Here is a 15,782-nt window from a genome sequence, read left to right on the forward strand (position 1 = left end):
AAACGGAAAAAACTGCCTACAACTCGAACACACCGTTAAGCTAACCGTTTTGATACTATTTTAATTTTTTGGGGGAAATAACACAAATACAGCAGGAAGTGCTGGTGTACAGTTATATTCAATAAATTTGAGTATTACTGAAAAATTCATCTATTGAAATAAAACACAGACTGTTTTCAAGCCTCTATTTGCGCTTACAGCTAATGAAAACACTACATTTTAGATAAACGTATCACATCTGACCGATCAAAACATTTTAATACCTGCTTAAGTAAAGTTATTTTCAAAAGGTCCTTTGAATCTGACAAATGAGCCTCACTGGAAACATTACGGACTGTGACCGTATTATCTCACTTTGACACGTATTGAAATGCTATAGGAGTTTTGTTATTATTTTAAATGTTGGCGACGTGGCAACCTTATAAAATTATGTCCTTAAAATTATTACATTTCATGATCGACCTTATTAGCTTGTGTTTCTTTAGTTTCGGCCACAAAAATACCAAATAACACCTAATGACTGAATGATTCCAACGAGGTGAACGCAAAATAAAACAACACTAATAACAAGGAAAGTTAATACTGTGACATTTTGAACTTCACGTTGCAAGAATTATTAAATAAAAAATGTAAGGCTTTTTTTTTTTTTTTACTCTAAAGCGCCACACGCGTCACGTTGAGGTAAAACTCTCTCTTCGTGAGCAAAGCTGACGTACCTGTTATTTTTACGGCGCCCCCTGGTTTCCCCCCCCGTTTTTTCTTTTTTTTTTTTACAACCGGTTTAAAGGCAGGCGTAGATGTTGAGACAAGTTAGCCGTGAGTCTCAGGCCCCCCGGACCACAACAATGAGCCACATCCGCCTGCACACCTCTGGCAGGGCAACGGAAAACAGATGCCTCACACCGGAGGTCTTCGTTACAACCCACCCCCCTGGCCCACCTGCTCGCCCCCAAAAAATAACGTCCACCTGTCCTGTGAAGCCCCGCCCCCTCTAACCCCGAACACTGGGCTCACTCATCGGCCTGGACCTGGACCGCTCCGATGGCTGAGTCAACACCACACGACACCGCTCCCTCCATTCATGAGCTGGAAGGACCCCCCCGAGAGCGCCCTGCTGCAGCTGCAGACGGCAGAGTCATCCCCCCGTTTGCACAAGAGCGTGGAGGAGTTGTTTGTCTCCGTGCACACCCACACACGCCCACACACCCACACACACACACACACCCACACACACACACACACACACGCCCACACACCCACACGCACGCACAAAGGCGCGTTTACAGAAAAGCTTTGCGGTGCTCATCCATCCCGCTGAAGAAACCCAAGCTTTACAGATGTCCAATGTTCCGTTCCTTCACGCCTTTCTGGTTAAAAACAGCATAAGCCTCGCTAGGCTAAGCTACATAAAAGAAAGAGACAAAACAAATCCCGAGCACGGCTTAACGTCTAGCAGGGGTAAACAGAGTACGTTTTCCTCCCTAAGTGGGGTTCTGCCGGGAAGTTATGAGTAGTCAATACCTTTCCTGCTGTTTCCTAACATTTTTGTTTCGTATAAACACAAATCGATTTTAAATGTGTTTTCCAGGCACATAGTGCCATTTCATATCAAGTAACTATGTTAGTTTAAGTTGTTATATAGGTCAAATAGGACTTAAAAGAAATTTGACTTTGTAATTTAATGCCCTGAAATTGGGCCTCTGCCTCTTTAAGAAACTCCTGCTCTTTCTAAAACTGTGCCTTCAGTAAGTCATCACAACATGGCTCCTCTATTAACTCTTTAACAGCGTTTTTACCAGCGTTTCACTGAGAAGTGGCTCCTATAACGAGCTCATTAGATGCAGACTCCCACCAGGTGTTTGCTAATTGCTGCTGGCTAGTCTGCAGGAGCTGAGTGGGAGAGTCGCGGGGCAGGTGGGCCCCGGGGGGGGGGGCTTCTAAGTGACCAGGAAGCTTGGGAAACTAATTTTCATCTACTGGTTCGGAGTGAATCAATCAGCAAAAGCAAAAGTGTAATTTCTTCGGATGTTTGTCAGTAACAAACAAGACGTAGAAGTTGAAAACTAGAATGTACCACACGTCTGACCCAGACATTCCTCCCGTAAAGCACAGGTCCAAAAACCATCACAAGCGAGCGAAATTGAGGTAGTTACTTTGAATTTTTTCTTTTCTAATGCAATTCCTCAAAATCTACATTAAGAAAAACCTTTGATGGAAACACGGATAGTGTCTGTTTGATTAACGTTATTATTCAACTTAGTCGTTTACAAATTGAGTTCAACCTTGACTAACATAGACTTACATTTAGTCTTTTAAAAAGACTTCTGAAAACAAAAAGACTTTCAAAGACTTTTGAAAAAAAAAAATCCCTTTTGCAATTGTTTTTGTATTTTTATTTTTTTTTACAATAAAAGCAATCAAAAACTAAAATTATGTGACGCTACTTTAGAAATATTTGCAAGAAATTTTGCAATGTTTTCACTCATTCAAGCCCATTCCAGGATCTACATGCAAAATACACAAAGAAAAGAAAAGAAAAAGCAAACAGACACAAAAACATATTTACTCTTTCAAGAACTTGAATAGCTTGATTTTTGTCACTCGCCACATCGATCATGGACTACATCTTGTAATCAGGTAAAGCCGAGGCAGCAGTGCAGCAGAAGTAAAACACATACTGCCACCTGCAGGTGGGAGTCAGCAGTCGATTAAATGCCGTTTTTTGTGGAAAGTTGCAATAAAGCGACAATTATGCATCGCCACGAAATAATGCAGGGATCTTTTGATTTTGCGTCATTGTATAATCTGTATTTCCATAAAATAAAGCTGGAAATAAATGTATTTACAACATTAGCTGAATGCTGCTCACAGATTCATATGTTTGTTGTGAGCTTTGAGTGTTGGGATGTTTTCACACCTCACAGTCCAGTAGATGTTTGGGGACCAAAGTTGCAGCATTTGTTCCATTTTCAGCTGACAGTTTGACTTAGTTTGACCAAACTGGGCCTTTCAGACTTGTTTGTTTTGGTTGTATTTACCCAGAATGCCCTGCTCTATTGTCCAATTTCTGCTTTTGGAGCGGACTCCATTCTGCTAGAATCCACATGTGCATTTGAACTGCGCCAGAGTTCAACCTCAACCGAATTGATACCGAGATTTGTAGGCGGACCAGAGTTGAGGACTAAACAGGGTTGGTGTCAGCGCCTCCTTAGAGCATATATGCCTCTGTAAGAAACTGTGTGTGTGTGACTGGCTGCCTGGCATTCCACTCGGGAGAGGATCCACTGGAAAAAAAGCGCGCTGTCTGTCGCTCTGCCTCTCCTGATGCTATCAGGCCGAGTGCGACCCGAGGAGCAGAGCCTAACAATGGCGAGCCTGTCTGCAGCCGAGGTATGTTGTAATTGAGCCGCTCCGAAGACGGAGGCTGCCGAACAGATAAAGACCTGCAAGCCTCCGCGTGCCTCCGGCTCCGCTCTGCGGCTTTTCGGGGGCCGGAGGGGCTCCCAGCTAGCACCGTTAACAGAATACCACCCAGAATGGGGAGAGGTGTGGACAACACGCCCTCAGGCCCGCTGTCACTCCGTTCAACACTCCGGGTGAAGTACCTACTGTATGAGGGCTTAAACACACACAGGCTTTAAGAGGGGACTAACACACACTTGAAGCTCCTCAGTAGATAAGCTTTATATGACGCAGACGTGTTTTGTTTTCAGAAAGCTTCACTTAACAGCGAGGATGTGTTGGACTCTTTGTGGTGGAGAGGCAGAAGGTCTCGGTGTTTATTTTGCCTGCAGGGCCGAGGTTTGGGGATTCAGTGGTGTGTGATAGGAAACATCAGACAGAGGAAAAAGCCTGTCGGTGCTCCGGGGGTCGCCCCTGTGTGCTGATCAGAAACACAAGGTCTGACCCAAACCGTTTTGTTATCACAGGTGCAGATGGTTGGGATGACCAGAGCGGAGCAGTAGCAAGTGAACCTGCTAAAGCTTTTCCTTCTCTTCTTTCCGACAAAACGTAGAAATGCGTTTCCATTACAAACGAGTGCGATTTTCCGCTAATGTTGATAAAAAAAACACACGCGACTTTACAATTGCGCTGTGGGCACTGAATATGAAACCACGATTAAAATCTGATGCGGATACGTTTCTTCACAGCGCTCCATCGTCCTCCTGCCACTCCCTGTTGTCTTCTGTCTTTTCCATCCGTGGCAACGTCCGGTTGTCGATCACATGACTCGTGGTGATGTGAAAAAAGGGTTTCCAAAAAAGTGATGTGAAAAAAGTGTATCGAAATACACTGATTTCGATACAGACAAAAAAAATAAATAAATACTTTGTCCGAGCTCAAAAATGTTTTACTGACTTTTTTCAAAATTGCCTTGTTTCCACTGATCAAATCTATGTTCGTAATTCCAATTTGCGTATTTATATATTATATATTCAGCTCTGGAAAAAAACACTTAAAATGATCAGATTCTCTGATTTTACTCTTTATAGGTATACGTGTGAGTAAAATGAACACTGTTCTTTTATTCTATCAACTACTGACAACACATCTCAGCAAACTTTTTTTTAGTATTTATTAGCAGAAAATTAAAAATATTCACTTTGGAACAACAATACTAATGTTTCAACTCAGGAAGAGTTCAGAAATCAATATTTGGTGGGATAGCCAGTGAAGTGGTCTCTTCATTAGCTGAATATGCAGCTAGATTCTCTCATCTACCAACCTGTTGTCCACCTCATGACCGTGATCAGAGTTAATCTGATCACAGAGCCGTTCGGCTCATCGCCTCTCCAGCCGATCTGCGTTTGTATCATTTAAAGAGGAGAAAGCGGCGACAGAGAACCTGATAGTTTTTATCTTCTACCTTCGCTCTCATGGCCCGTTCTGCTTCCAGCTCCTCCTCCAGCTCCTCGATGCGGGCCTAGAGAGACACACAGGAGAATCATTTCCATGAGCGAGAAGCAAAAACCTGCTCTCACTCAACTGTGGAATATGACAAGAATATTACAACGTGCTCCAACTACAGACTGTCATTACAACAGCAGAAAAAAACGTTTCGCTATTTCAGGCCAGCACTTCCGTGCGGTCGGGCCCGTCTCGTGCGCTTTGCGTTCTCCAGAGATTTGGCACGCCTCTGGCTTTTTTTATTTATTTATTTTTTTGTCTTTTCCTCAGGTACTAATTTAGAGAAAGAATGTCCTGCAGCCACCGGTGATTATCTTCAGCATGACCCTGGACTGGCAGAGCTGCGTTTGGTCAGCGAGACCAAAAAGCACCGATGCCATTAGTCTGACATTTGAGGAATTTGGCTGAAGGGTTTTTTTTGTTTACATTTTACAACCCTGGCTAAAAGTCAGAGCCACGGCGGGTCAAGGTTAATTGACCCGCCGTCAATTAACGGCAGGTCAATTAACCTTCAGGTGTCTTCGGGTCTTGAGGTGTTTACGATCGCTGGTTGTGTAAAAAAAAACACAACCAGAGATCGTAAACACCGGAAGAAATCCCAGCTATCAGCTTGGGATCCTGATTAATGGATTTTTAATTTAATTTACAACCCTTTCAAGTGATTAAAAACAACAATGTCCAATGAAAAAAAATTGCTATTAAAAAATATAAAAATGAGAACATTTTAAAAATGTTGTCCTTGGATGAATAATGCGGTGAGTAAACAATAAACTCACGGCCAATCAAAACCAATAAGGCAATTAAATTAGAAATGAAAGAGAATAGAAGAGGACTAGGAGAGACTGCCATGTCAAGAACATCAACGTTATCAGGCTAAATTAGCTTATTGTGATTACCCATGTTGACCACTATGGGGTGCTGTTTTTAAAGTTGCATAGTTAAAAATTAACAGCAATTATTTTAGCCATTCAGCATTTGATGCGAGAAAGAAAATGGGTGTTTGTTTCCAGAGTCTTATTTCCACCATGTTATTTATTCATTTAGATAATTGCAAACTAAATATTACTGATCACCAAGCAGAATGTTTAGTTCAATGCTTCCCAGAACCAGAACCAAAAACACGGAGAAGATTCAACTTCTATGCACCACAAATCTCGGACAAACTTCCAGAAAACTGCAAAACAGCTGGAACACTGGCTTCCTTTAAATCAGGACCCACATGTTCAGAGTTGCTTTTGAATCATAATAAATGGAACATTAGCCAACATATTTGATGCACATTGATGATTTTGACGATGGCACTGGATAAAATGTAATGCTTGTTACTGGGTTCTTAATTGGTGACTGTTTTGTGTTTTTACAATGTAAAGCACTTTGAACTGTCTTGTTGCTGAAATGTGCTATACAAATAAATTTGGTTGATTAAAATTTAAAGCGACCACTGAGGCCTGTAGAGTCCAAGATGGATTTTTTTGCAATTGCACATTGCCTGTCCTTGGGGACAGTACTGGATCGTCCATTCCTGGGAAAAGAGTCTCCGACGTGTGAACAATGTTTCCATTTTTAGAAAAATGAAACTTCAAATTGTTTAGAACTGGCATCATAACCCTTCTCAGATTGACTAGTTGCAACAGTTGCTTCTCTATAGTCACTGCTCTTTCTGTTCCTTCTCGCCATTGCGTCAACGCAATGCCAACATCCCAAGATGCATGCTCCAGAGCAACAAAGTGCAAAAGATCCTGCGCTGATCAATTTAATGGTGTTCTTGTATGTACAAAGCTACTATATAAAAATATTATGCTTCATTAATTATGATAAAGTACAAAAATATCAAGGTTTAACAATGATGATAAGGTATAATGTTACAAAAGTAACAATTAGTAACTTTGACTCAACACAGAAGACATTGCAGTGCTATGCAACCTCTGTGCTATAGAGGTATTCTTTCAAACTAAGTGAACCTGAAGTGCTTCCCCTCCTTCTCTCCATCATAAACAATCAAAATGCTTTCGCAAACATAAATCACTCACAGCACCTTTCTGCTGCACTCATCTCCTGCCAAAGCTGTGTTTTCTACTGCCGATAAAAATTTATTGCCCCCTTCCCTTGCACGGCCGCAGCCTGCCGTGTTGTGTCATGTTCGGCGTTATCTTCGGTTTCTATCGTTGTCTCGGTGTCAGGAAGTTGTGTCTGACATGGCGCGCAGCCCGGGGGCCGCCTGCGGCTCACTGACGGCGGTGAAAGCCGCCTGCCGGCAACACGCCGCACAAAACCTCCAAAAGCACCGGACGCCTCGGACTCTGACGAAAGTAACCATTCAGGGCGACCCGTGCCACCTTTGATCCAGCAAAAATCTCTTGTTGCCAGCAATTACTCTTATGTAATAACTCATCATTTGCTCTCTTAGAGTTTACATAGACTCAAAGAAATGTTTGACTTACATGCCAGCGGAGGACATCTGTGGAGAGAACAGCCATGGCGAGGCAGCAGCAGTCCAACTGACTGACTGAATGAGAGACTGACTGTCCCAAACATGTGCGCACACGCACACACACACGCACACACACACACACACGCACACACACCTTGCTGCTGATCCCCTCCGGCATGTTACTGTCCACACCCCCTTATACACACACAGCCTCTCTCCGTCTTCCTGTCAGTCCCCCTCTCACATATCTGGTTCTCATTAAATTCCCACCTTCCGCTGCCTCAAAATACATCGAGTGGTCCAGAAACAATTGTAGAAAACGTGCAGCGTACCAGCGTTTGCTGTGGAGATTTACATAAAATTGGCTCCAGACTAAGTGACTGCTCACATCTCTCCATACTCACTCGGAAATGTAGAGGAGATAACATCATAAAGTATTAAAAAAAAAAAAAAGGCTCGATTTGGTTGAGGGGGTTCAATCTTCAGATTTGCATGAGCTTGTTTTTTTTCTTCTTCATTTTTTCTGCTGCTCTTTGAAATGGTAATAATTGTCCATAAACTGGAATCAGATGTGGCCTCAGAGTCGATGTCTCCTCACATGGGTCAAAGGGGATCTACAGCAGCGTGGGTTGTTATTTCCTGTAGGATCCACTCTGAACAGAACATTTTTAACCCCCCGCCTGTTCACCAGAAAAACAAACAAACAAAAAAACAACATTTCAGACTCAGTGCTGTTGTAAAATACTCATGTTAAAATACTGTAATTCATTCGTAGCGACACAAGACCCTACATGTTGGTTCTTCAAAATGCCTTTGGACGGTCGGAACCCTGCAGTAAAAGTGTTGTCTGATTGATTTGACTTGGAACGCGACGACAGGCCCTGTACACCTGGTCAAAGACGCGTATGGAAGGTGATGAAACAGGTTAAGCCAGCTGAATCTTGAGATGAAGCCCATCGAGGATACACTCCAGATGCATCGGGACAAAGTCTTTTAAGGCATATTTTGGGTGTGTTTGTAGCAAATAGGTACAAATTAAGGGGAACATTAAAATAGTGCCATTTATTTAACGAAATATCAAATGCACAAGTTACTGTTGGACACCAAACTGGCTCATGTGGCAGTCTACTTTTGAACTATCTTATCACCCAGTACTTTTGTGATTGAAATTCTAACCCTAACCCAATTGTGGAATAAGCGCAATCTGACGCAGACGTGAACAATCAACACCTTTGCTTGTGTTTAAAGAACCGAGTGCCTTTGGGCGGTGACCCCTCGGCACTGGGGAAATCCATCAAAGGTGAAGGCTGGGAGTCGTAAGCCACGCCCTTTTTTGTGTCTTTTGACATTCATAAGCCTGAGCAAACAAACATTGTTTCTAAGTTTTCTTAAGGCTCCATTCTCTAGTCACTCTCATTTATCCCCTTCAGACTCAGTTTATAGTGAATTACACCATCTCTAAATCATGCTTATGCTGATGACGCACAGCTTTATATTTTGTTTCACCACATAATCGCAGTCACTCATATTGGCTGAGTGAGTTTGTCCATGATATCAATGGGCGGATGGGCCAGCAGGTCCCATGTTAACAAACTTTGCTCAAGATCAGTCGCCTTGCTTGTGAGTTGTGAGTTCAGTTTTCGCTTCCTTCCACAATCTGTCGTCCAATCTACATATATGTATATGAAAACTCAAGTCTATTTAGCATTGACAAAGAAAGGCTAAAATCTACACAGCATTGTAAAAACCTCAACAGAATTTATGTATTTAAATATCAAAAGCCACAAAAAGTCTCTCAATCAGCTCCAACTTTTAAAAAAAATGAACAGATGTATTTCAAAACAGAGCAGATATTTGTATTGGAGTTTGTGTAGATAAGTAGATTAGTAACAGGCAAACTGATCAGATCACGCAGTTCCTTGAATCGTTGTAAACCCTTCCTGGTCCATAGGAAACCAGGTTGCTTTCGTAGTATTGACCGTCTTGTCCGTCAGGTTATCAGAGACATCTTCACTCAAAGTTCCCAGGAAGAAAAGTAAAATAACAGTCAGTTTCTAGGCTCCTCATCTCTGAAAACAACGCCATTAAACCTGAGATGGACACAAGCTAATGGCTCCTAAATCATGAACTTCTACTGCAAAAGTAGAAAGCAGAAAACTTCAAGTTCAGTTCAAAATATTTAGTATCACAAAGGCACCTCAATTGTTCCCTGAATCTAACACTATGGAAACGTAACCATCTTTCGGTTACATCTTTCACTCCAAAAGGCTTATGGATGAAAAAACATTTACTCACGCCAAGCTTTGTTGTTGTGCGGCACAGTATGAACACCTTGAGCTACACATCTACTGCAGAACCAAAATGATTCTTATCTCTTTAGACACAGATGACCCCAAAGCACTCCGGCTGAGGGTAACTGCTTTATGGCCACGCAATAAAACTACTAAAGAGCCTGGGTCTGTGGTGAGGAATGAAGCATGCAGGCCGCCCTTTAAGCCAACTGCTTTGAATTATGGGATGAGGAGGCGGCTTCAGTTTTCATGACAGACAAAGCATTCTTTTTTGAATCCAGGCAAGTCCACAGGCGCATTTGCGCGACCATTACGTCAAAGGATAGCAGACGATGGAGGTCAGGAGACAGCTAACTGGCCTGTCCACCTGCATCTACACCTAAACCCAGACATCCTTATCTCTACAAGTAAGCGACAGACATAGACTAAACACACGCCAGTGACAGAGATGCATGCTGTCGGACATGATGCTATCTGGATGACACACCAAGATCCCCAAGAAAGCCTCAGGACAAAGTTTACAAAAGGTTGCACCAAACAATAAGCAGTGTAATCCAAATAAAAGGTGCTGCACTGATTTCTTAACATATTTATCAAAATGTTGTGCTACGCCAAGGACCGTTCTGTCATTAACCTCCGTCACTAACGGAGGGCTTGCAAAGACAAGCCCTCCGTTAGCATCCTCTGGTCGTTCATTCGTCACCCTTAAAGCTGCTGATATCCTGAGCAAAGACGTGCTTCCAAAAACCAAGTGGAACAGAACCTTTCGTTGATAACCTCCTGATGTTGTCTTCATAGGAATTATACCTGACCCGGCGTTACTGTATAACTTTTACACCTTCATGGAGGGGCTCATTGAGGGTTCTCTTTCTATAGATGATGATTCCATAGATGAAAGACAACGTCTTTCTGTATTCAACTCTCTCTTTCCTAGATAAATCAATTGAACGAGCTTCTCTTGCTCTACATATGTAGACTGTTTTTGATCCCATAGATTTTTGTGCCGACTCGGATCTTGGTTGGACTCAAAGACGGGCTTGGAGGCTTTTCAAGTCAGAGAATTTGATAGTTTGACCAAATCTGTATTGAAAACCTTCCTTGGCTAGTCTAAATACTACAAATGTTTCAAGGTATTCTATAAATTACAAAATAAAGAAGTGTAATTTAGTGGAAAGGATTTTGAGAAAATGTCAAATCTCGAAGTAAAAACAAGAAAGGATTTTATTTTGAAAAACTGAAAGTGTCTTTCCTCGTAACAACGCTCCCTTAACTGCAAGGAAATAGGATGTAGTAAGACAAGCTTATTCTGGGCTGAAAAAAACACTAAGTAATTTATTAGATAGTTCAGTTTAAGTAAGTAATTAATTATATTCTAACTTTCAGTCCTGATTACATGAGATGAAGATTATTCCTGAGATTCAAGTGCCAAACCCTAAGTCCATGTCAAGTCTCAGGTCTTTAGAGCACACATCTAAATCTATCTTAAAGATTTGGGTTTTGCAAAGTGAGAACAACTTGAGCAATCATTCCTGGCATGCACACTCGACCTTCCATAAGTGATATTTATTACTGGCCAATTCTACCTTAACATCCCGAGAAACAACAAAGATGTTCGCTACGTCAACAGAAGGACGCCACAGGGAAAAATCAATAGACTGGGTCAAAATGAGTGTTTTTCATATGCTCAAAATGTTAGCTTGCACAGATACTTGATCTTTTGTTTCAAAATACGGTAAAGTTTCATTGAGCACTTTCTTAGTTCTTCGTCTTCAGGTGAAGGAGACGAAGAACTAAACGCAACATATAGTGCCTGATTCAGTTGAAATATGGAGAACCTGACAGCATTGGCTCGAGTTTTTTAAACAGCAACTTTTCTAACCTCCAGGAGTAGATAGCTGTGCTACAGTACTGATATTACCCGGTACATAAACAGGAAATTCGCTCAGCGGTTATGAATTTTTTGGTTGTGTCAGAGAAACGATGCTTACATTGACCAGTTGGCCAAAGATTTTTTTTAAAATGAGCCATTTACTATGGATCACAACCTGAAAAATAGAATTTTAGACATGAGTGAAATTTGTTTTATTTCCTTGTAGCGATACTCATTTATGAGAGGAACATCTGGGTTCCCCTCCTTAACCTTTTTATCTCCAATGTAACGATTGAAAAAACTTTTGAAACGGTATTTAGTCCAGCCAAAGTACACAGTCACCTCCTGGTAGATACTACAAACATGTCCGCATCAATAAACATTCACTGCCCAGCTTTTTCCATAGGAAACATTGGATCGAAATCCAATGTTTGATTTGTTGCGATATTTATTTCACTGTGTCCGTTCAGTTTAACTCTCCCACAAAAACTCTGTTAGCTCTTCCAACTGACAATAAATAATAATAATAATAATAATAATAATAATAATAAAAACATTTAGCATGAGATTTAAGACTATTATCAGAAACAGCTTGGAGAAAACAGACAACAACGTATGCCTGTGAAACAGACAGGATCTAAGCTGATCTGCTAGCCAGCTGGCCAAAGCTAGAGCAGATCATTCAGCAATGCAATGAAACAAGGGCCCGGTCCGTTTTATATCGCCTCGCTTCCTCATAAATGACGCTGACGAAGCCGAGTCAAAACTGTACACTGTCACAGCATCAGATGGGGGCAGCAGGTCCAGGTGGATTCCTGCAGGCCGCGGTTCCAAACCGTATCCTGGCCGTCTGGGAGAAGGAAAACGATTGATCCAATCACCAAGCAGACGGCAGGAATGCGTCTGTCCACTGAGTCGTCAGCTTCTACTCAGCTAGTTAGTAAGGAGCTGGGAACTCGTGCTTGGGCCTGGCAGTGAAACTGTAAAATCCAGCTCACAAAAACACGCCGCACACGGCTTGATGAAAACAAGATCTGAGCAAGACTTTGGGGGGTGGGGGGAACTAAGAATCAGGTTGTTTTCCTGCAAATAAAAGCTTCACGAAACCAAAACTATGTTTTTAAAAGGATGTATAAGGGAGGTAGAATAAAGCAGTCCATGTTTTAACTAAGGTCATATATTGCAAGTTTTATGCTTGTCTAAGTTAAATGTGGTCCATTAAGAAAAATAAAATAAAAATAGCTTTTTCTCATGTTTCACACAAAAGAATGTTTATAAATATCTATTTTAAAGAATCTCTCAAAGGACAGTAAAACAACTTTAGAGGATCTTTTTTTTTTAAAAAGTCTGTTTTTATTTACATTTGTTCAAGAATGGCATCTCAAAAGTGATTTGTTATGAGAATGTCTGACCGTTAGATTGTTAGGTTTATGGGGAAAGCTACTTTTTCCTCATAAGACCAGGTTGGTTTGGATAGCTTTCTCCCCATTAATGAATAAATAAGATCCTAAAATATGTTTGATAATCTGAAACATATGGAGTAAGTTTGACAACCCCCCCCCCCCCCAAAAAAAAACCTTAAAAGCAAATAAAAACTGGCACGAGGAAAATACTTTATTTGTAAATTTGAATGGTATTTTTATGTTTGACATATTTTACAGAAATTAAACGGGACGGATTAATTAATTAGCCCTTACTTGTTACCCATCAACTTCAGCAGCACCACATTCATGTCCAACAACAAAAAAAAATCTTACCAAGTATTTTTAGTCAAGTTTCTAGTGAAAATATCTTAGAAAACTTGAAATGAGACTAAACAACTTTACAGGAAACTTTTCCACAAGATATAGCAGCTTGTTTGAAGCCAATAATTCCTTAATATTGATGAAAAAGTTACTAGTTCAATTGGTAGATTATTTCACTGGGAAAAATGTTCTTGTTATAAGTGAAATAACCTGCTGGTACTGTTTCATCAATATTAGAGAGTTGTTGACTTAAGAAGCTCCTATATTTTGCTGAAAAGTTTCCTGTAAGGTTGTTTTATTGTTTTCTAACATTTTCACACTAGAACTGGGGTGTCAAACCCATTTTCATTTTGGGCCATATTAAAAATCTGAGTGCTCTTAAAGGGCCGGTTGTGCCAGAAAGTATTGCTAAAACCAATTGGACTGTTAAAATATCAGTAGATAGCTGTTCCTTCAAGTTTTTCTGATTGTTTTGGGGTTTTTTTGTGGTTTTTTACTGATTTTGTGGAGCCAATTTAGAAAGGTTTGTAAGAAATTTTTACGATATTTGCGCTATTGTCTGATGTTAACTGTGACTTTTTATTACTCGTCGTATCAATTACAGCCTATAACTTAACATCAAGTCAGGCTGAGGCAGCGCTCACTTAAACTGAAAGTTTTTAACCAATTTTGAGAAAAACCTGCAGTAAAATCAGAAAGAAATGTGGAAATTTGTTGACTTTGTGTCAACAAAGTTCTGCAGATTTGCGAAAAACTGGAAGGTAATTTGGAGTCTAGAGGGCCACATAAAAATCTACAGCGGGCCAGATCTGGCCTTGAGTTTGACAGGTGCACTAGAAACTTGACAAATACTTGGTGAGATTAAGATTTAGATTTTTTTGCAGTGTAGCATACAACACAGCATCTTTAACGAAGGAAACAAGTCGATCCACATGATGTGTTTCTACTCTGTGTTTGACCTGGTGATCTTTCCAGCTGCTAACTGTAACGTAAACCCGAGTCGCTCCTGACCTGCAGCTCCTTGCTCCTCCTCTGCAGTTCCATGTTGAGGGCCTCCTCTGCTTCCAGTTTGGCGCTGGCACCGCTGATCTCCAAGTCCTTCCTTCACACAGGAGGAGAGCACACAAAAAAATACAACCTTCAGTCAACCAGAAACGATGGAGCGTACAGGTGACTGATGAGCTTCTCGACGTGTCATTTTTCATTGCAACAGCATCCAATAAAGCTCCACCGAACCGTGAGCTGAGCTGAATTGACAGATTTCATATCCCGGGAAGGACTAGAAACGAGGCGACTCATCGTCTTTATTAATGCTGAGCGGGGTCATGCCGAGTTGGTGGTGTGTAGTCTGCGTCTTCCCCCGACACCTGGCTCTTTTCTTCTTTTGATTGTAGCTGCAAGGTACAGCAAATACGTCTCTCTGCTGTCACACTACGGAGGGCAGATAGCAACATGTTGGGATCTTGGTGAATGCCTCGCCTGTAGAGAACTCCCTCCCCTCCCCCCCGACGTTGCTAAGCTACCACTGCAAACCCCAAGGTGTTTTTGGGGAGTTTTATGTAAAAAACCAACACAAGGGCGTGCCGTGGCGGCGTAGCGGTTAGCGCGACCCGTATTTGGAGGCCTTGAGTCCTCGATGCGGCCGTCGCGGGTTCAACTCCCGGACCCGACGACATTTGCCGCATGTCTTCCCCCCTCTCCTTCCCCGTTTCCTGTCAGCCTACTGTCATATAAGGGACACTAGAGCCCACAAAAGACCCCCTGGAGGGGTAAAAAAAACAACAAAAAAACCCCAGCACAAAGTAGAGCATAAATCTGAAGTTGAATGACAACCCCATCTTGTGAAAGGGCCAAGCCAACGTAAAATCTTACCTGGATATAATTTCGGACTTGAAGTAGGCCATTGAAACAAATGAACATACTGTAATATAAATTGTCCTATTGAAGCGCTGGTTGTATTTTTCAGTCGGGGTGAATGATATGGCTGGAAAAACGTATCACGATATAAGCATTTTATATCACTCTATATGAAAAATGATTGATTTGCTTTTTGTTTTAAATATCTGAAATTCACCCAAACTGATGGTGTGACCTTTTCCTGTTTTATTCACAGTTTTCACGCTTCACCGTTGTTTAATTTTAAGTAGTTATGAGGCGCGGTGGCAAAACCTGAAACTGCTGCTGCGCCAGTTACTCAACAGGTTGTTGCTAGGTGACCTAAGAGGGAGTGAGTTATGGTGCATTCACAACAAAAGCGTTACGCGAGTCAAAAACGCGTCCGACGCTTCAAGTTCGACGCGTTTGCACTTTGAATGCAAACGCTTGACCTTTTGCTCTACACCTAGCGTTTCGCGTGTCTGGTTTATGTTCAAAGTCAATGTGGAGGCGCGTCGAGGGAGCATCAGACGCGCCAGCTCCAGTTGTTTTTTTGCTACGTTGAACGCTCTTGACACTCCAAACGATTCAAATCTCGCTGCGCAAGACGCTGGAAACACAACGGCTCTCGATGCAGAGTAGATCCCATCAGTAACCCTCCC

The 15,782-nt window shown here is 41.7% G+C and overlaps 1 protein-coding gene across 3 annotated transcripts in view; it reads right to left on the bottom strand.

The window, feature by feature from the left end:
* LOC102228143 (myosin-16-like) overlaps nucleotides 1–15,782 on the bottom strand; it is a 52,400-nt gene that overhangs the window by 12,691 nt on the left and 23,927 nt on the right. For 2 of the 3 annotated variants that reach the window (XM_023340755.1, XM_023340754.1), the window contains exons 6-7: nucleotides 14,257–14,347; nucleotides 4,868–4,924 (exon numbers count right to left, since the gene is read on the bottom strand). In XM_023340755.1, the coding sequence (XP_023196523.1) occupies nucleotides 4,868–4,924; nucleotides 14,257–14,347 (148 nt within the window). Of the gene's footprint in view, nucleotides 1–4,867; nucleotides 4,925–7,349; nucleotides 7,464–14,256; nucleotides 14,348–15,782 lie in introns of those variants that run through there. The other variant, XM_023340756.1, reaches the window with a different exon arrangement.

Source organism: Xiphophorus maculatus, chromosome 10 (genome assembly GCF_002775205.1).
Source record: "Xiphophorus maculatus strain JP 163 A chromosome 10, X_maculatus-5.0-male, whole genome shotgun sequence".
Classification (NCBI taxonomy): domain Eukaryota; kingdom Metazoa; phylum Chordata; class Actinopteri; order Cyprinodontiformes; family Poeciliidae; genus Xiphophorus; species Xiphophorus maculatus.